Here is a 20,634-nt window from a genome sequence, read left to right on the forward strand (position 1 = left end):
AATAGATTGAGTGACTCACTATAAGCCATATTTTCTAGTGCTTTAATCATGCTCATGGCTCTTCTCTGAATAAGTCATCAATTTTTAACAGTGAGGGGAATCAATCATTGGAACAACTTCTCAAGAGTCGTGATAGATTGGCAATTTAAAAATTAGGGTGGGATTTTTTTCCTGAAAGATCTGCTGTCATTCAAAGAGGAATTAATTCAGAGACGTTCTCTGGGCTGGGCTATACAGGTCAGACTACAGGATCACAATGGTCCCTTCTAGCCTGAGAAGCTATGAATATGTGAACATGAAAAAGATCCTGGGAGGAAATACTGACTCACTGAAGTCAATGGGCTGTTGGCATCAATGGGGCTGGCTTTCATCTTTTGGTTTTGACTGATGTCTAAATATTATATCCAAGAGATGTTAGAGAAAAATATCAAAGATGAATCCTGGAAAGTTGCAGTATAACATGACTTTATTCCTGATAATCCAGAACCCACACAAGACCACCAAATAACAGAGAGACAAAACAGGCTGCTCCCTTAGGCAGAGAGACACCAGTCACCTCACCATAGCTGACTTTCTGCAGACTGACTTTGATTGTGCGTGCTCCCCTACTGAGCTTGCCCGCAGAACCAGGAAACTGCTCAGGATTTAAAGTGGCAGCTTGTCAGTTTGACACAGTGTTCAGCACAACACGGAAGACAGGGAGAGTTGAGTGCTGGCTGAAAATGACAATGAAGATGCTACCAAAAGAAGAGGAAGACCCACCATGGAAGAAAAAATGCCAAAAATGCAGACATCGAGAGACGCAATTTTTTAACCATAATTTCTTTTGAACATTTTTAAAAAATGCTGCTGAAACAAACTCTAAATTAATTTCACCCAAAAAAGAAAATCAAGTTCTGAAAATAGGGTGTTCTGACAAAAAAGAATTGGGCCTGTACAAAAATTGATTGTCACAAGTAACCGATAATACAACCTCAAGGAATCAAAATCACTCTTCTCCTCTAGGAGAGTGGTCCCCTATCTATTTGCCCCCAACTCGACCAGCTCTGATCCCACATTGACTGGGGTTGGACAGATCCGCCCCCCTCTCCGGCAGCTAACAAAATGCTGTCGTGTGATGAGGTAGAAGAAGGGGTAGAAGCAGCTGTTGAAACAGAGCAGGCCATGAGCAAAGATGGTCCCAGTCTCCAGGGACTCTGTTGTCTCTGGAGATGATGCTTTGGGTGAGGTCTGCAGGAAGGCAATTATGTGATACGGGGACCAGCAGAGGAAGAAAATGACATGCAAGATAAGAAGGGTCCGGAGGGGCTTCTTGGACCAAGCCGCCCGTTTCTGGCCCCGTCTGGCAGCCAGGGTGACCAAGCAGATGCTGATCAAGGCTAGTGGGACCAGAAACCCAACCAGGAATCGGATAGCAATGTTGGCTGCTTCTCCACTCTCTCTCAACAAGAGGCTCTGATCGAAGCAGAGGCCATGGTAGCACCAGCTGATGATGACAGCCAGAATCCAGATGCTCAGTGTGACCAGGGAGGCCAGATGGACTGTGCAGTGGTTCTGGGCCCACACGGGGCAAACTGTGGTGGCACAGTGGTCGGCACTGACGGCTGTGAGGTGGAAGCTGCTAGAGAACATGCTGAGGGAGGTGATGATGTTGGTTATCTTGCACAGGACGCTTCTCAAATACCATTTGAAGCCCAGGGCCACCATGAGAGGCAGGAAGACAGTGAAGATAAATCCAGCAATGGCCACGTTCAGGTGCCACAGGGCGTTGACTGTTTTCTTCTTCTGGCACCTGGTGATGAAGATGATGAATCCATTCCCCGTCACACCGAGGATGAAGGTCAGGGTGCAGAGCACCATGAAAACTAGGTGCGTCGTCTCCAAAGGAGCTATGGCGTGAAGATGGGCAGCTGCTTCGTAGGCCATCATCTGGGGATAAGCAGAAGCTGTGCAGTTCTGGGACAAAGCAAACAAAGAAGGAACAAATTTGAAGTCTTAATAACAGAGAGAGAGACAGGACAGAAGTGGATCAGACGCAGTCTAAGCACAGCAGCTCTGGTAGTGCAGAAGGAAAAAAGAAAGCAAATGAGGCTGGTTGAAAAGCGAGAGAAAGCGGGGATGGGGAAGGAGGAGGGGAAAAAACCAAAATGATTTTTTTCTCCACTATCTCTTTTCTACTTTTCCAATGGCCACCAAGAATCCTGCAGCTGGAAGTCAAAAGCCAAAGTTATTGGGCGTTTTAAAACAGAAACAAGATGAAAGTAGCCATTTGAAAGGAAGAGGAAATGTTTCATTGTGGCTAGAAATTTTCAATCAACATTTTCAGTTAAAAAAATAATGCTGTTGAAATCGAACATTTTTTTGCGAAATCCCCAACCTGGAAAGCAAGATTCGTTCCACTTTCAAGAAACTAACTTAAAACAAAAATTGCAATTTGAGACAAAATGACAAAAATTCATTTCCCCCTTTGAATTTCATCCTTGAAAAATGTCGCCGGACTTGAATGGCTTTTGGGAAACACTTTGAGTTCGATGAGATTGTATTTTCCAATGGAAAAAATATTCGGTCATAACCTGTCAGTCAATTCTGGTGCTAAGGCCACTCTCTACTGAACAAGAAAACACAAACCCAGAGTGCAAATACAATGTTATGGCAAAAGATAACGTTACGCTTTCAAAGAGATGGTTAGGGGGTGAGCTTACTCCAGTCTGTAAGTACCCACCTACCTAGAGGAACAAGATCCAATGGCGAGTAGAACACGATCCAATGGCTGGAAGTTTAAAGCTAGAGAAATTCAAACTAGGTGCAATTTAACAGTGAAGAGAATTAACCATTGGGACAATGTACCGAGGGCTGTCGTGGGTTCTACAACAATGGCTATTTTTAAATCAAGGCAGGATATTTTTCTAGAGGATCTACTCTAGTTCAAACAGGAACTATTCTGGGGAAGTTCTCTGGCCTGTGTTAAACAGGAGGTCAGTCTAGATCAGTGGTTCGCAATCTTTCCAGATTACTGCACCCCTTACAGAAGTCACTAAACTGGGAGGAGTGGTAGATACGCTGGAGGGTAGGGATAGGATACAGAGGGCCCTAGACAAATTGGAGGATTGGGCCAAAAGAAATATGATGAGGTTCAACAAGGACAAGTGCAGAGTCCTGCACTTAGGATGAAAGAATCCCATGCACCGCTACAGAATAGGGACCAAATGGCTCGGTAGCAGTTCTGCAGAAAAGGACCTAGGGGTGACAGTGGACGAGAAGCTGGATATGAGTCAACAGTGTGCCCTTGTTGCCAAGAAGGCCAATGGCATTTTGGGATGTATATGTAGGGGCATTGCCAGTGGATTGAGGGACGTGATCGTTCCCCTCTATTCGACATTGGTGAGACCTCATCTGGAGTCCTGTGTCCAGTTTTGGGCCCCACACTACAAGAAGGATGTGGGAAAATTGGAAAGAGTCCAGCGGAGGGCAACAAAAATGATTAGGGGACTGGAGCACATGACTTATGAGGAGAGGCTGAGGGAACTGGGATTGTTTAGTCTGCAGAAGAGAAGAGTGAGGGGGGATTTGATAGCTGCTTTCAAACTACCTGAAAGGGGGTTCCAAGGAGGATGGATCTAGACTGTTCTCAGTGGTAGAAGAGGACAGGACAAGGAGTAATGGTCTCAAGTTGCAGTGGGGGAGGTTTAGGTTGGATATTAGGAAAAACTTTTTCACTAGGAGGGTGGTGAAGCACTGGAATGCGTTACCTAGGGAGGTGGTGGAATCTCCTTCCTTAGAAATTTTTAAGGTCAGGCTTGACAAAGCCCTGGCTGGGATGATTTAGTTGGGGATTGGTCCTGCTTTGAGCAGGGGGTTGGACTAGATGACCTCCTGAGGTCCCTTCCAACCCTGATATTCTATGAAGTCTGATTTGTCTTGCGTAGCCCCAGGTTTCACCTCACTTAAAAACGACTTGCTTACAAAATCAGGCATAAAAATAGAAAATCATCACAGCACACGACTACTGAACAATTGCTGACTTTCTCATTTCTTCTGTGTGAAATTTCAGTTTGTACTGACTTCGCTAGTGCGTTTTGTGTAGCCGGTTGTAAAACTCAGCAAATCCTCGATACATTGATGTACCCCCTGGAAGACCTCTGCGTACCCCCAGGGGTACATGAACCCCTGGATTAGATTATCCCAGTGGTCCCTTTGGGGCTTAGAATCAATGACTTAGTTATGGGGCTTTCAACAGAGAAGTGGTCTCTTTCGTCTCAATGGGCAGGTAAGCTGTGATAAATAAAGGTGGGAATTAGCTCTCTTTGATGGACACCCAGCCAGGCAGTTAGCTGTAAAATCCCTCTTGGTAGCTGTTCTTTACTAGCTTTACCGGTAAAGGGTTAAAAAGTTCTACCTTCCCACTGCCTTTTTTGATCAGGTGCCCACTTTTCTTTTTTCTTTTTTAAACCTGGGGGACTTTTTAACCCATTACAGTTAAAGCAATTAGAGAACAGCTACCAAGAGGGCTTTTACAGCTAACTGGCTGGCTTTTACAGCTAACTCCCCCCGCCTTTATTTATCACACAAGCTTTGTAAGGCTTTTGCCTGTTGCAGAGCAGTTGCATAAAAGGAGGCGTAATAGAGCTGGACAAAACATTTTTTCAGCGGGAAACTGGGTTTCGAGGAAAGGAAAATTTTCATGGGAGGTGTCAGAAAGTGTGAAAAAAGAATGATTATTTTTAGTGGGGAAACTGCAAATCAACATATTTCATCCAAAAATAGTTTGGCTTTTTGCGGTTTTCAGCCAGCTTTTTTCTTTAGTTTGTTTTCTGTAGTTCTTGGCCTAAATATTTTAGCCAGAAATGTTCAGTTTTCCATCTCCCCCTCCCTCCATACACACACACACACACACACACACACACAGTTCAGCTTTCGGTTGCTACTCTCGCTCTCTCTCTCTGTTTTTCCAACCAACCATCATTTTTTTCTGCAGAAAATGATTGATGAAAGCAATTCCCCCCTCGCCCTTTTCATTGAAATCTTCCCTGGAGAAACCCCCCATTTCCCAATAAGCACTATTAATGAATACTCCTGCTGTCTTTCCACATCAGGTCTTACAAGAGGAATTCAGGGCAGATGAAGAGTCCAGGAGATGAGTCAGAAACAAAGAACAGTGTCTTTTAGGAGCTTACGCTCAAATAAATGGGTTAGTCTCTAAGGTGCCACAAGTCCTCCTTTTCTTTTAGGAGCTAGATTCCAGCAGCGACAGAGAGAGAGATCTAGACCTGACAGAGCTGCTCCGCGGGCATGGGGCAGTGGTAACTTTGGCTGATGCCTCTCTAGAAAAGCATTGTATTTGTGAATTAAGGACATGTGTGTTCATGCTGTAAATCAACAAACTGCACTAAGGAACGCTCCAGATTTTGCGTCACTGGTGCTGCATCCTCCTGGGAAACCAACTTAGCTCAGCACCAAATCTGCCTTTGTTTAACAAAGGGATACAAGAGAACATCTCCTGTGCCAGGTTGACCATACCTGTTCCTCCTCACCCATACCACTCCACACCATCGATTGCTGATCCATGCTGACAGACAGAGGGAGACGGAGCACAGAGTGTCTGCAGAGACTACAAACTCCACCAATCCTAAAAAGAAATTAACTGACCTGCCTCGACTCAAAATTGGCTTCTGCTTCGCAAAGGACCATTGACAAAGCATCCAAAGAAAGGGATGAGAGAGGAAGAGATCATAACCACAGCAGCAAGACAGTGGAAAGTGGAATAGGAAGGGTCTTTGGAGATCACTAACTCTGCACAGTCTGGGATGAAATTAACTAACCTCACACATCAAAATTGGTATCTGTTTGGTCAAGGGATGTCAATTCAAGTCTCTGAGGCAGGGAGTGATAAAGAGAGGGAAATGCCCCCACTGAATGCAGAAAGCCAGAGGGAGACGGGGCCGGGAGTGGCCGGGAAGAAATTAATCAACCACTTTTGCAAAGACTGAGAGGTTCCCAAAGACAACCAAGGATTGAAGAAGGGGAAGGGATGCAAGGGGGGTGATCCAGATGATGGAAGCGGGGTTCTCCTTCAAAACGGGGAGGGGAAGAGAAAGAGATGGCAAGGAGGATCATTTTCTTACCTGTGCCTCAGGTGGCCGTGGCATCGTAGCGTCAATCCTGCGTGCTCGACGTGGCTAACAGAGATGGTCTCTGTCTGGGGCAGGAAGCTGTTCTGATGTGGGTTTTGCTGGGTGGGGGGAAGGTGCAGATGGGGGTTGGGTCCAACAGCCTCTGCAAAGCCTCAGAGGCTTCAGGCATTTCTTGCTGTGATCTGAAAGTCATGTGGTCCCCCCCCACCCCCAGCTCTTGCTGTGCAGAATCAGCACCATGGTTCTAAGAGACAAAGACTTACATCCAGGGCTGTTTTGAGGAGCCCTGCTGGGACACAGCCACGTTCTGGCATGGCCCCGGCCCCTTCTCACCAAGGGAAACAGAGATGGAGGTCATCTTGATTAAGTATTGTGCTGTGGCCCCTGGGAAAACTCCACTGAGGATGACTAGCTTTCTGGGGATTGCCGAGAGCAGACTGTGAAGGAGCCAGGGCTGGCAGTCAGGACTCCTGGGTTCCATGCCTGGTTCTGGGAGGGGAGTGGGGTCTAGTGGGTTAGAGCAGGAAGACTGGGAGTCAGAACTCTGGGGTTCTATCCCTGTCTCCATGAAGAGGTGAGAACATAGGCACGGAAATGGACAGGTTTTACACTGCTCAAACCCACTAGACCCCACTCCCCTTTGTTTTCTGTAACTACAATGGCTAGAAACAATTTTTTTCAAATGAAAGCTGAGGTTGTTTCCAGGAGCTGGAGGTTATATGAAATATGGTGCGAATCATGATAAAATCATGAAAGGTACCAACACTGCAAATGGCTTATTTGGGAAGAATTACTCTGTTTCACAAAATTGTGAATTTCTCAGAAAAGGCAGATTTCCTTTGGAAAACACATTCATCAAAAATATATTAGCATGCGGGTCAAATTCTCCATTTTTTTTCTAGTGACTCATCCTCACCAGAACACGGAGAGAGAGACAGAGAGAGGAAACCAGCTTAACCATGAAAGTTATTTGCCAGGTAATAACCATAGGGGAGCCAAACAAACAAAACAGGGATAATATTAAATCTAACTTAAATTTGATTGCAAAAGTCAGGTTTAGAAAACTATACCTGATCACAGAGGTCAGGGTCAGAAGGCTATACCTAAAAGAGAGAGAGAGAGAGAGCTGGGTTCTTACCATTCTGCGAAGCTGAAATCGATCGGGGGACCCAGGTGTGTGGTAGCTGAGGGTTCGGAGCGCTAGAGACAGGCAGAGCCCACAGCACGATCAGTCAGGAGAAGATGAAGTCCCAATGGAAGCGATGCAGATGTTGGATCCAGGCATCAGAACACTTACTTGAGCGTGGGTCGGGGTTTTTGTAGAGAAACAACAATGGTTCAAGGGAGAATTCTAGATTTGTTGATGTGTAAACAAGGGAGGACACCAAAGCTGTTTTGATCAGGCTTGACCATGGGAGCTGATCATTCCTGGCTATGGGCGGTGTTCCTTGGAGGGAGCTCACATTGCAATTAGGGAGCTGCAGTATTTTGGATACCAATGAAGGATTTATTACTAGAATTGGTCTGATAACTAATGAGCTGGGGGTGTGCAGGCGTGGGTTCATTAACATTTGGAGCAGAGATCCCCCATCATGCAGTGCTTCCCTGCTGTTCTGGTCCCAGAGTTCCCTGCGGTTCTTGCTTTGGAATCTCTGTTCTCCATTCTGTCTGCTAATGGAGATGACTCCTTGTCCCCTCTTCAATGCAAAAGAGGCTAGGGAAGTTTCCTTAATTCTGTCAACCTTCTCTGGAGGGGTTTAGGTGGGTCTCCCACCGCCTTTTGACTGCTTTTTGTAAGTCTTTCTTCTGATCAGTTTTGGTTCAAGCAGAGGCTGGGGGGGGGCGGAGGTCTTTTGTGAGTCAGACAGGCTGGGTACTGCCCCCTGGTTCCCCAAGAAGACAGTGCTGTTAGGTAACAAGTCCACCCGTTGCTGGGGTGCTTGCACTGAGTATCCCCATCACATCTTTACTCCGTGGTACCAGGTCTGATCTTCCATCCATTGCAGCTGCCGCATCATTCGCTGGATCCAGCAAACCAGTAGAACCAGACCAATTGCTAGTATAATTTGGAAACCAATGATCACCACAATGGGGTGAAGCAGGATATTCAAAAGACGTGTTGCACTGAGGCTCCACCCAAGCAAAGGCTCCCACCAGGAGTGATGGCCTGTGTTGTAGCTGCTAGCCTAGAGATCTCTTGGTTGTGGTGTTGAATCTCGAGTTTGCCATTCTCCCCCAAAGTTCGGAGCTTCAGCAGCTCAGTTTGTAAGGAGGGATGAGTTAATAGTCCCTTTAATGGCAGTGAGACCCATTCTCAGTGAAATGGGGGAAACCTCCTTGTAGAGCTCAGGATTGGCTTTCAATTGTTGTACAGCCCATATAGGCACAGTAAACTTAACATCACAACTAACAATGGTGGTTACATTACCGAAACAGCGATTAACGTACGGCACCATGGGTGGAATCCAATGTCCATTAATCAATACAATATAACAGCTCATTCTTACACACACGTGCATTACCAACATAGACAATAACAGACGGATAACATCGAAGCAACAGTAAGACTTATTCCCAGCTTGTGGGAAGAAGCATTCATCGTGTTCCTCCAATGCTTGGTCTTCACAGATTTAGCCCAAACCTTCTTTTCTCCTACACCTTTACATTTACTGTGTTTCACACATTATCTTTCTGCCAGGCCCATGTGTTAGGATCTCTGGAGTACATTACTGAGTTACCACTAACATGTAATCCCAGTGGGACTACTGGGTGAATTATTCTAATTTCTTTGCCTGCCACAGTTATCAGGAATAACTGCAAGCTTTGCTGGTGGTGACTGTACGAACGTTAACTAGTCTCCACCAGGGCCAGAGGACTAATTCTGTCTCCGTTACATGGGACCGAATCAAGTTGATTGCTTCCATGGGAATTTGTCCTGCTATGGCTTGCTGAATCATTTCCATGATTATGTTCTGGGTGAGAGCCTGAGCTTGCTCACACGCTGAAGTCAATGAGACATTATTCTGGAAGGAAGTCCAGGAAGTATTAGTCTGCAGAAGAGAAGAATTAAGGGGGATTTGATAGCTGCTTTCAACTACCTGAGAGGTGGTTCCAGAGAGGATGGTTCTAGACTATTCTCAGTGGTAGAAGAGGACAGGACAAGGAGTAATGGTCTCAAGTTGCAGTGGGGGAGGTTTAGGTTGGATATTAGGAAAAACTTTTTCACTAGGAGGGTGGTGAAACACTGGAATGCGTTACCTAGGGAGGTGGTAGAATCTCCTTCCTTAGAGGTTTTTAAGGTCAGGCTTGACAAAGCCCTGGCTGGGATGATTTAATTGGGGATTGGTCCTGCTTTGAGCAGGGGTTGGACTAGATGACCTCCTGAGGTCCCTTCCAACCCTGATAGTCTATGATTCTAAGGATTGTGCACCAGACAGACATCATTAACTATTCATCTTTTTCTATGAGTCTTTCCCACCCAGATAATACCTTACTTATTAACTGCTGTTCCGCACTTAACTGTTTCAAAGATGCTGTTAACGGGGTTCCCATCTTTTCTATGTTTTCGGTGGCATATGATGGTTTATTAGCCAGAACTTCTATGTTTGTGGTATCAACTAAAGAGATTCCTGTTCCTACAGGTGAAATCCAAACACTTAATTCCCTTTTAACTCTATTTACATGGTCAGCCCCTTGCCACATTCTTACCCATTCATTCCAGCCCTTATGGCTAATTCCAATCAAGGGAGCGGATGCAGGTGCAATGTGAGAGATATTCAGGCCTTCTAAGTGGATGCGAACTTCCTTCAGAGAAGTCTGAGGCTGAAGGACCAAATGTTCTTGTTGTTGTTGATCCAATTTTAACATGTGAGGTCCTGAAACTGGGGCTCTTAAACATCGGAGGGGAGCGAGGTTTGTGATCAGAGGGTCAACATTTAAAACTGGTTTTTGTTTTTGGCCCAATTTCATTCTGTACAATCCAGGGTCATGGGATCCCTCTGAAATGGCAGTGTGTCCATAGAATTTAAACTGAATTGTTGGCATGAGCTTGTCACAATGTCTGCCCTTTAATGAAACTACCCAGTCTTGCTGAGTCTGGTCATTCCAGCTAAAGTCCAATTCAGCGGTTCCCAGTTTACAAGGAACCGTGTGATATTTTTCCTGCTGGCGTGATCAGAGACAGCTGCAGTTCATCTCCAGGTAACGGAGGTGTCTGTGTTCCGACGACAATGATGACACATAGGGGCATAGTTGATCCCCAAACAGCAGAGGAAACCAGGACTATCCTGCACCTTCCGCTACCCGGGAGGCTGTCACTGGGTGTGTTTGATGGTGTACGTCCCTTTCGAGACCACAACGGCTTACAGAAGAATGGGACGGAGCCTGGCGTGGTAACAAAATGTGAGTGACTCCCCGGTGGCACTCTGCGTGCAATTGGCAATGCTTTCCATGGGGCAACCCGAGGAGTTGCCGACAGTGTAGAACCGGTAGCGATGCTGCAGGGCCAGGGGGCTGCTCCCATTCCCATAGAATCCAGGCATGTGGCAGAGCAATTTTACTTCCTGGGCTCCAGCTGGCCAGCACCTCCAGAGGCTCAGAGGATCGCAGGTTCAGCATAGAGCCTGGACAGCATCAGACCCCAGACACTTATGAACAGCAGGGTGCTGGTGCACCATTGGGATGTCATGGCTCGTGTTCGGGACCTGTGAGAACAGAGAACAAATTTCCACACTCCCCCCATATATACTGGGGGAGTCTGGGATCAATAGTGCAGAGTGACCGTGAAGCAGTGACCTACGTGAAGGTGCCCATAATAAGTCAAGGACTTCTCTGGCCTTTTCCTGACTCAACATCGGGGTAGGCACTAACAAGCCCACCCAACACATATTTTCCAATGGCCCCGTGCCGTTCCTTCTTGCCGGCAGGATGGAGAAGACAGTTCTACTATTCCTTGGGGGTCAGATGGTTTACCCTTCCACTCTTTGAGCTGTGAGGAATGAAACCATTTCCGCCAGCATTTCCCGTTTTTTCCATTCAGGATTTCTACCTGATAAACGCTGGGGCTGGCCTGATTCACAGTAAAGCAGGGGCCATCCCAGGTGTGTGTCACAGCGTGCTCCTTTGCTGAAAACCTTCTGTCCATCACTGGTTGGCCTAATTCCCATATCAAAGGAGGTTTTCCCCAGTCTAGTTTTTTGTCCAGGTTTTGCTGTACGATGCCTGTCTATGCTGCCACTCGCATGCGCAACGCAGTGATCGTCTCTGCTAACGGTTGTACCCATTCATCTGTTCCCACCTTCCCTTCCCAGGCACTAGGCAGCTCCACTCCCAACGACCAACTTTCAGCCATGCACATTTGCCTTCCAGTCATAACTTTAAAGGGAGTGTACCCATGGATCGCCATGGAGCCTCTCTGAGCCATTCAGACGATTGGTAGCTTTTCATCCCCACCCCTCCCTGAGCACTTTACTTGTTTTTTCAAAGCTTCCTTTAGCGTGCGATTGGTTCATTCAACTTGTGCAGAGGACTCGGGGTGTCCAGCTATGTGGAAACGGTGCTTAATGCCGAAAGCCTTACGTAGCTCTTGCAGAACATCTCCCACAAAATGGGATCCCAAATCTGAATCAATTACTCTGGGAATTCCTGTTTTTGAGAAAACCATGTTAAAGAGCTGCTTAGCCGTGACCGAGGCAGGGTTGGTTTTAGTAGGGATGGCGTCCACCCATTTGGAGAAGGGATCTGCTATTACCCGGCAGTATTTATTCCCCCTGCTGGTGGTGGGTAAAGGGCCTATGTAATCCATCTGAATCTACCCTCTATGCCCCAATCCATGTTTCTGAACCTGGCCATCAGCATTAACCATGGCGCACTGCAGACAATTATCACACCACAGATCGATATCCGCTCCCATGCCTGACCACCACCCTGTATCTTTAACCCTGTTTAAGGTACCCCCTTTTCCTCTATGCCCTTGCTCATGCACAAATGGAATCAGGTCCCCCCCTCACCTGGCTGGCGACTATCCAGTGCCTTTGACTACCTGTGTCCACTGCCCACCAGACATTTACAACCTGCTCAACCCTGTATTTTTCTGTGGGATCTTTCCCTATCCTGGCTAAGGACCGGATTTCTGTATCCCCATCTTGACGGGGACTTAAGCCCAAGGTATCTATTCCTTTGCCTAAAGTTTTTCCCTGGGTAGTTACTGCCTCTGTTTGTTTTACCTGGTCTGTGTCTCTAGTGTGGTCACTAGCAGCAGCAGCTTTGGCTAAGGCACCAGCTCGGTTGTTCCAATGTGCCTCTTCGGAGTGATTTTTCTGATGTCCCTTTGTGTGAGTCACCCGGGTGTCTCCAGTTCTTTCCTTGATAACCTGTTTATCAGTGGGTCTCCCTCCGGAGATCCACTGGGGACTTAGAATGTTTACTGATGCTCCAGTGTCCACTGGCAATTGGGCAAATATCCCTGGGTTCCCCACTGTAGCCCTCCCAGTGGGTCTCCCCCATATGTCACACTGAAGTCTTGCGATCAGCTGGAGAGGCCCGCGGGGACCCGGGCATCCCTACTGCTTGGCCGACTCCCTCGAGAGCCTCCACTCAGACAGGGATCTGGTTTTGACAGGGAGTGAGCGTGGGGAATGCACTCCGTACTGGGACAGCGGGAGGAGGGGGGGGGGCTCCCTGCATTCACTCTGTTCTCTGCATCACCTGAGACAAAGCATTAATCAGGATGCTGAGGAGCTGACGATCGTGTTTTCCCATATCTTCCCCTAACTTCACCAGCTCCATCCAAATCATGTTCCTACGGGTCTCCTTGGGGTGGCGCAGACCAGAGTTGTGGGAGGTAGGGGGTCATCATTGGGAGGGCGACTGGCAGGGTGAGGACCATTATTCACAAATGTGATAGCCTGTATTGGCTCTGAGATAGTCTTTTTGCTGATTTGCCTTTTTAAGACACCCGTCTCTCGCAGCAAATCCCCTGCCCGTTTGAGTTTTGCCTCTAGGTCATTCCAGGTGAGGTGTTCTACATCCACAGCCCCCAGGGACTGTTTTGTCTGAGAATTTAGTCCTGCATAAGTGCTCTGTACTAATCCAGGTCCCTGATAACGGGCAGTGATAATCCCATTCTCTTCTGTCTGGGGTAATGAATCAGTGAGAGCTGCCAGCCTCTTTCTTCGAATTAGGTAAGCTTCGGGGGCCTCTTCTGGTTTCTGCTCTTCCATTATATATAGTTTCTTAAGGGAAGACGCAGGCAGGAATATTTTAAGAGCACTTACCATCCATTTCTGAGGTCCAGGGGTAGGCCGCCCCCAAGAACCTAAGTCTATGTCCAGAGCATAAGGATAAGTCCATGCCATCAGCAGAGGGGTGCATTTGCCAAACACGGGGCAGCCATGCCACGGCTGTGTCACGGTTCCGTGGCCCCAGTCTCTCGGCAATAGCCTTGGCCTGACTAGGAGACCACCTTACTACATCCGTGACCAGCTCCCTTGTGGAAACAGGGGCAACGTTATGCATGTGTGGCCAGTCGGGGTTCAATGGGTTTTTGGGGTCAGCATCGGGGGTCTTTCTTTTTTCCCCCCCCAGAGGGCTCAAAATCGCAATTCTCTCTCAACCTTACAGCCGCTACCCCCCCCCACCCATGGGCATTAAATTGGGCACACAATTTACTAATCTCTGCCTCACACTCCTGATGGCCTGCTGCTGCCTTATTCTCATCTGCCAGGAAGTGATTTCCTGCTTTCGCTTCTTCTAACAACATTTGTGTGCGTGTTAACTCTTTCCTGTACTGTTCTGCATCCCTGCCGGCCTGGTCTCTCTCCTCTTGTACATCTATAAGCACAGCCACCAGTCTGAGCTTTTCTGCTATCAGTTCACACCCGTCGGTCTCACATTTCTTCAAACACTGTTGTAACTGCTTGTTCTCCAGCTCCAGTTCCTGCCTTCTCTTTACCATTTCAACCCTGTCCAGGCATACATAAAACAATGCCCATGCAGCAACCGGCTTAAAGGTTGTGCAATGTTGTTCAAAGCTCAGACTCGCTCCAATCAGGGGATTCTCACCCTTAAAGCACCCCCTTTCCCAGGGGCATTTCCTCTCCTTCATTACCCGTCTCTCTAACCTGTTGGTTTTCTCCTGTCTCAAGTGAGCAGCCAAGGGGTTTTTCCCCCAAGCCATCTCTACTTCCCTTATCTCAATAATGATCCCGACCAAAAGCCCTTTCATGCAGTCACATTATTGCTCTAAAATCTTTACTTTTACGGTACAACTCTTGAACAGGGCTGGCTCTAGGCTTTTTGCCGCCCGAAGTGCCAGAATGCCACCCCTTGAAAAGTGGTGTCCCAAGCACGTGCTTGGTTTGCTGGTGCCTAGAGCTGGCCCTGCTCTTTAACTCCTTACTGCACGGTCCTACAGTTATTCTAGGCACGATTCTTAACTTAAAAGTTACAGGACGTTACCAAATATCCGAAGAGAGAGAGAGAGACCTCACTAAAGGAGCTTAGTCTGAAAAAGGAAGAGACAGTTTGCTCAGGTCAGTGCCTCAGTTTCCCCATTCCACAGCAACCACTCAACAAATACCATGTGATTAGGGTCACATGCTGCCCACGTTCCTCCATCAATTTGTTACCAGATTTGCCCGTTACTTTGGGGTACGCTCATTTATTAGAGCTTATGCTCAAATCAATTTGTTAGTCTCTAAAGTGCCACAAGTCCTCCTTTTCTTTTTGCGGATACAGACTAACGTGGCTGCTACTCTGAAACCTGAGGGGGGGGGCTGTAATGCTATCCACGTACTGCTTGTGTTCTCATACGGAGCTCTGCTTCTCCCTGCTGCTCGGCCCTCCCAATGGCGCTATCCTGCCGGACCTCGGTTCCCCAGGGCTGGGTTCTTGCAGCCCCAGAATCAGAGGCGCACACACACATTAACAGAGCCCATCTGAGAGGACCGGGTTAATCAGCACTCCCAAGCTGACCCCTTAGATGTCCCTGGACTCAGCAGGCTGGGTCGAGCAGCATTTCCAAACTGTCAGCCTCATATGCCCCTGGACTCAGCACATCTCTATCCCCACTTTCATGTACAATTGTTCTGGTCGTAACCCACTTGACGAGCAAACCCCACAGGATTTTTGGGCGCTGCAGGGATCTTAAGCTTAGGTACGAGGAGCGTTGCTGCAGAGCGAATGAGGAAACCAAAAACCACCCACGAGGGGGAGCGAGAGAGAGAGAGAGGGGCAACCAACTTAATCATGAAAGTTATTTATTGCCAGGTAATAATCATAGGGGAGCCAAAACAAACAAAACTGATACTATTAAATCTAACTTGAATTTGATTGCAAAAGTAATGTTTAGAAAACTATAACTGATCACACAAGTCAGGGTCAGAAGGCTATACCTAAAAGAGAGAGAGCTGGGTTCTTACCACTCTGTGAAGCTTGAATCGTTCGGGGGACCCAGGTGTTGGTGGTAGCTGAGGATCCGGAGTGCTGGAGACAGGCAGAGCCCCCAGCACAATCAGTCAGGAGAAGATGAAGTCCCAATGGAAGTGATGCAGATGTTGGATCCAGGCGTCAGAACACTTACTTGAGTGTGGGTCGGGGTTTTTGTAGAGAAACAACAATGGTTCAAGGGAGAACTCGAGATTTGTTGATGTGTAAACAAGGGAGGACACCAAAGTTGTTTTGATCAGGCTAGACCATGGGAGCTGATCATTCCTGGCTATGGGCGGTGTTCCTTGGAGGGAGCTCACAATGCAATTAGGGAGCTGCACTATTTTGGATCCCAATAAAGGATTTATTACTAGAATTGGTCAGATAACTAATGAGCTGGGGGTGTGCAGGCGTGGGTTCATTAACATCTGGAGCAGAGATCCCCCATTATACAGTGCTTCTCTGCTGTTCTGGTCCCAGAGTTCCCTGCGGTTCTTGCCTTGGAATCTCTGTTCTCCATTCTGTCTGCTAGTGGAGATGCCTCCTTGTCCCCTCTTCAACGCAAATGAGGCTAGTGGAGTTTCCTTAATCCTGTCACCCTTGTCCCAGGGGTTTAGGTGGGTCTCCTATGGCCTTTTCATTGCTTTTTGTAAATCTTTCTTCTGATCGGTTTTGGTTCACGCAGAGGTGGGGGGGGGGTCTTTCGTGAGTCAGAGAGGCTGGGTACTGCACCCTGGTTCCCCAAGAACACAGAGCTGATAGGTAACATGATAATGTACATCTTTCTGATGCTCTTTGGCCTGACCTTCCTCGCCGGGATGTTTTTGAATGACTACATCATCTTCCTCCCTGGCTTCTTCATGGAGAGGATGGTCAACATCTTCTGGGTCCTCAGCTTGGCCATGCACTTCCTTCTCAGGGCTTAATAGACAGACTGTGGCAGGCAATGCTTAACAATGAGGGTAATTAATCACTGGAGCCATCTACCAAGAATTGCAATGGATTCTCCATCACTGGCAAATTATAGATCAAGATTGGATGCTTTTCTGAAAGATAAACACTAGACATAATTTTTTAGAAAATTCTATGGCCTGTGTTATCCAGGAGGTCAGACCATATGAGCACAATGATCCTTTCTGGCCTTGGACTCCTGGGTTCTTTCCTGGATATGGAAAAGAGGGGGGCTAGTGGGTCAGAGCAGGGGCACTGGGCATCAGTTCCAAAGATTTTATCATCTAAACAGGCAAATGCACAATTTTTTTACAGCATCGGAAACTCCTGATCTGAAGTCCTGGCTTACAGGCTGGGAACTGAACTCCTGACCCCAGCGGGCTGACTCTCCTTAATCCTGTGGACAAATGTAAATTGGGGGAAGTGGCAGGTTCTGCTTCTCTTTCCCTGCTGTTTCCTCTTTTAGGAAAAACAGAGCCAGAATCAATGTTAAAACTGAGGCCTTTATTGTTTGCCTCAAGCAGGATTCCATCCAAGCTAGGTGATAGCTCCAGGAGGGGAGTGGGGTGTAGTGAATGGAGCAGGGGGGTCTGGGAGCCAGGACTCCTGGGTTCTATCCCCAGCTCAGGGGAGGGGAGTGGGGTCTAGTAGGTTAGATTTGGGGGCGGGGGAATAGGAGCCAGGACTCCTGGTTCTATCCTCAGCTTGGGGAAGGGAGAGGTGAGTAGCCTGATCATAATGGGGGCAATTCCACCTCTGACCTACTGCTCTCCTGGTTCTTGCTGGGGAGGGTGGCCTGGACCTCAGCCTCACTGAAGGCCCTCTGGAAGGCCAAGACTATGGAGAGCCACAGTGTGTCCTTGCAGCCCCAGCCCATGAAGGCGTACAGGGCAGGGTTGAGGCAGCTATTCAGGTAGGCCAAGGGAAGCGCGATATCATGGAGAACCTGTATTGCTGGAGTCACCCCCTTTGCCAACATGGCCAATAGGGTGGAGAGGTGGTAGGGGAACCAGCAGAGGAAGAAGGCCGTCACCACAGCCACCATGATCTTGTAGGGCCTGCCAGAACGGACGACATGGTTCCTCATCAGTTTGGCAGTGATGACTCCGTAGCAGGTCAGGATGATGGCAAATGGCACCAGGAACCCAGTCACAAAGCAGGTGAGCACCATGGCCCAGTGCCGATGCTCCCACAATGTGGCCACCTCCTCCCTAGTGAAGTTCCCCACTGGGATGTAGTTGTTGTAGCAGACGGTGATGTCCCCCCCAAGCGGGAAGCTCCTAATGTCCCGGAAAACTATATACGGTGTGCTGAGAGCCAGAGCTGCAAGCCAAACAGCCGCAGCTACCCAGAAAGCCAGCCGGGGCGAGCGGTGGTTGTGGGCCCAGACCGACCAGGCCACGGAGATGCAGCGGTCGGCGCTGATGACGGTGAGGAGGAAGACACTGGCGAAGAGGTTGAGGAAGGACACTGCACTGTGGATCTTACACAGTGTCTGGCCAAAGGGCCAGTGGAAGTTCAGCGCTGCATAGGCCACCTCCATGGAGAGGAAGGAGGTGAAGATGAAGTCGGCCACGGCCAGGTTGAGGTACCAGATAGAGACCACCGTCTTCTTCATCCAGAAGCTAGCAATGAAGATAACCAGGCCATTGCCCACTACTCCGAGTAGGAATCCCAGACTGAAGAGGACGGCAAAGAGAACTCCTCTCCATTCACGCTGGGCTCCACCCTCTTCTCCATGCTGGTAGGGATTCCCGAAGAAGGGGTGTAAGGTGCTGTTCACATATGGAAAGGCGGGGTGTGCCCAGCGGGACTGGAAGGGCGTGGTCTCCTCCATCCTACAACAACCAAACCCAGATCCACTGTCATCATTCGCACCAGTGGGGCGAGAGAGCAGGGAGTTAAAAGAGCTGGGCAGAAAACTTTTTTCCCCAATGCCACTTTTTTCAACTTTTGAAAAATTGTTCCAACCTGAATTGGAGCCAAATCTTGAAATCTCAATATTTTCATGGACCAAAAACCAAAAATCGGTTCAGGATAATCATAGATTCCAAGGCCAGAAGGCACCATTGTGATAATCTAGTCTGACCTTTACGACACAGGCCAGAGAACGTCACCAAATTAATTCCTGTTTGAACTAGAGCAGATATCTTAAAAACAATCCCACCCTGCTACCAAAATTGCCCATGGTGGAGAATCCACCCCCATCAAAACCCTCTGTTCTGACCATTTCTAAATGTGGCATTTTCAGTTCCACCCGCTTTTTATTTCTTTTAAATTTTTTTTACAAATAATAATTAGCTTAAATTTTCCCAAACAAAAAAGCGGTTTTGGAATAATTGGATTTTTTCATCTGCCCTGTCACAACTTTTTTCCCAAAAAACTTTTTTGGGGTCAGGAAACTGGTGAAATTCACAGAAAAACTTTGATGTCAATGAATCAGGTGTTTTAGACATGGAACTATCTTGTCAAAAGTTTCCTGACCAGCTCTGGAGATAAGTAGAGTGAGACAAGGTGAAAAACCCTCCCCTTTCTTCCCCTTGCAGAGGGAATGGGGCATTCCCTTTCCTGGGGGGCAGGATTTCCCTTTTTGTCTCCTGGAGGGGTGGAGCTGCTTCCTCCCCCTCTCCTCTCCCCCACACTGCCTGCTAATTGGCAACCACTTCCCCATGCCCTCCGCTGATTGGCCACATGTCAATGACACTCAATAACTGGCTGCAGGATACTGAGAGATAAAAGTGGGGGGAGTTTCTGGGGCAGGAGCTGGTCCAATCCAGTTCTGACCAGACCAATCAGTGGGGGGGGTAGGAGAGGGAGGAGCCAACCCAGGCCACACCCCCACAGACTGAAGTGGGGTGCAGCCGTGCTGATGTGGGAATAGGGTTGGGGTGGTTATGTGGAGTGGGAATAGGACATCTCCCATCCAGGGCTGGAGCAGCTGGATGTGGGGGTAGCACCTCCTTGTTGGTGGGTATCAGGGGCCAGCAGGCTCCATCCACAGCCACCTCCCAGGGTCTGCTGGTCCGTTCCCAAATCTTCCCAGATTCAGCCCAGCTGTCGCCCCGACTGCACCCTCTGCGGAGCCGCAGCCCCATCAGCTTCCTAGGGGATCCACCGGCTCCGTCGGGGGCAGGCTGGGGTATTGGGGGACTCCTCACAAGAGGGACCCTGCCTGGGGAGGGGAGGTGGGAGGGATCCGAGCCTTTCCTTACCCCAGTCTCAGAGGGACGTCTCTCTGCGGATCTCCAGAGCTGGTCTCCTCCCGTGGCCCCGGCAGGTTGCACTCTGGCCAGGCTGGGAAGCTTGGAGGAGTCATGGGAAGGGGAAGGAGGAGAAGGGGGTTGGGCCTGGGGCTGCCTCAGTACTTTCATTTCCTCTGGTGATTTGTTGCTAGCAAAGGGATCAGACAGCTTCTCAGGACTGCCCTGCACTCCCAACCTCTGGTATTATTCTCAGCTCCCTGTTTGCTTTTTATCATGCTCCCCCTCTGTCCCGGAGTCCCCGGGCGATGCTCTGGAACTGCTCCCCATGAAGCCAGTCAGGACTCTGGGGCAGTCGCCTTTCTGTGAGCAGCCTGTCTTCAGGACACACAGCTCACCCGGCTTCCCCCTTCCTGGGTCTGACCTCGGAGCATTCAGCCTCCTCTGCCCCTCCGTGCGCTTCCCACCAGCGAGTCCGCTCAGGCGGGGTCCTGGGGAAGCCAGAGGGTCCTGCACCCCAACTTCGCAGTCAGACGTGACTCTCAGCCAGCCAGTAACACAGAAGGTTTATTAGACGACAGGAACATGGTCTAACACAGAGCTTGCAGGTGCAGAGAACGGGACCCCTCAGCTGGGTCCATTTTGGGGGGCAGTGAGCCAGACAACCACGTCTGCACTTCACTCCATGTCCCAGCCAGCCCCAAACTGAAAACCCCTCCAGCCCCCCCTCCTCTGGGCTTTGTTCCTTTCCCGGGCCAGGTGGTCACCTGATTCCTTTGTTCTCCAACCCTTCAGCTCTCACCTTGCAGGGGGAAGGGCCCAGGCCATCAGTTGCCAGGAAACAGGGTGTCGGCCATTCTCTGTGTCCAGACTCCTGCACACACCTGCCCTCTAGGGCTCTGCAATGATCATACACCCTTACTCCA

The 20,634-nt window shown here is 48.7% G+C and overlaps 2 protein-coding genes across 2 annotated transcripts; both read right to left on the minus strand.

Annotated features, from left to right (window-relative positions):
* Window positions 1–1,017: 1,017 nt before the first annotated feature.
* On the minus strand, window positions 1,018–1,926 carry LOC125626083 (chemerin-like receptor 1). The gene has a single exon (XM_048828772.1). The coding sequence runs from the start codon at window positions 1,924–1,926 to the stop codon at window positions 1,018–1,020; it is 909 nt and encodes a 302-aa protein (XP_048684729.1).
* A 13,445-nt stretch (window positions 1,927–15,371) lies between these two features.
* LOC125625665 (chemerin-like receptor 1) lies at window positions 15,372–20,259 on the minus strand. Its single transcript, XM_048828014.2, has 2 exons — window positions 19,721–20,259; window positions 15,372–18,346 (listed from the first exon to the last, which is right to left on the minus strand). The coding sequence occupies exons 1-2, from the start codon at window positions 19,822–19,824 to the stop codon at window positions 17,242–17,244; spliced, it is 1,209 nt and encodes a 402-aa protein (XP_048683971.2). The 5' UTR covers window positions 19,825–20,259; the 3' UTR covers window positions 15,372–17,241.
* Window positions 20,260–20,634: the final 375 nt, after the last annotated feature.

The sequence above is a fragment of the Caretta caretta genome, chromosome 24, assembly GCF_965140235.1.
Source record: "Caretta caretta isolate rCarCar2 chromosome 24, rCarCar1.hap1, whole genome shotgun sequence".
Lineage (NCBI taxonomy): Eukaryota > Metazoa > Chordata > Testudines > Cheloniidae > Caretta > Caretta caretta.

Excerpts from the sequence above, each read along its gene's own strand:
- LOC125626083 (XM_048828772.1), bottom strand. The coding sequence starts at position 1,926 with ATGGCCTACGAAGCAGCTGCCCATCTTCACGCCATAGCTCCTTTGGAG.
- LOC125625665 (XM_048828014.2), bottom strand. The coding sequence starts at position 19,824 with ATGACTCCTCCAAGCTTCCCAGCCTGGCCAGAGTGCAACCTGCCGGGG. Across the intron at positions 18,347-19,720 it reads GACGTCCCTCTGAGACTGGG|GATGGAGGAGACCACGCCCT; the intron begins GTAAGGAAAGGC and ends TGGTTGTTGTAG.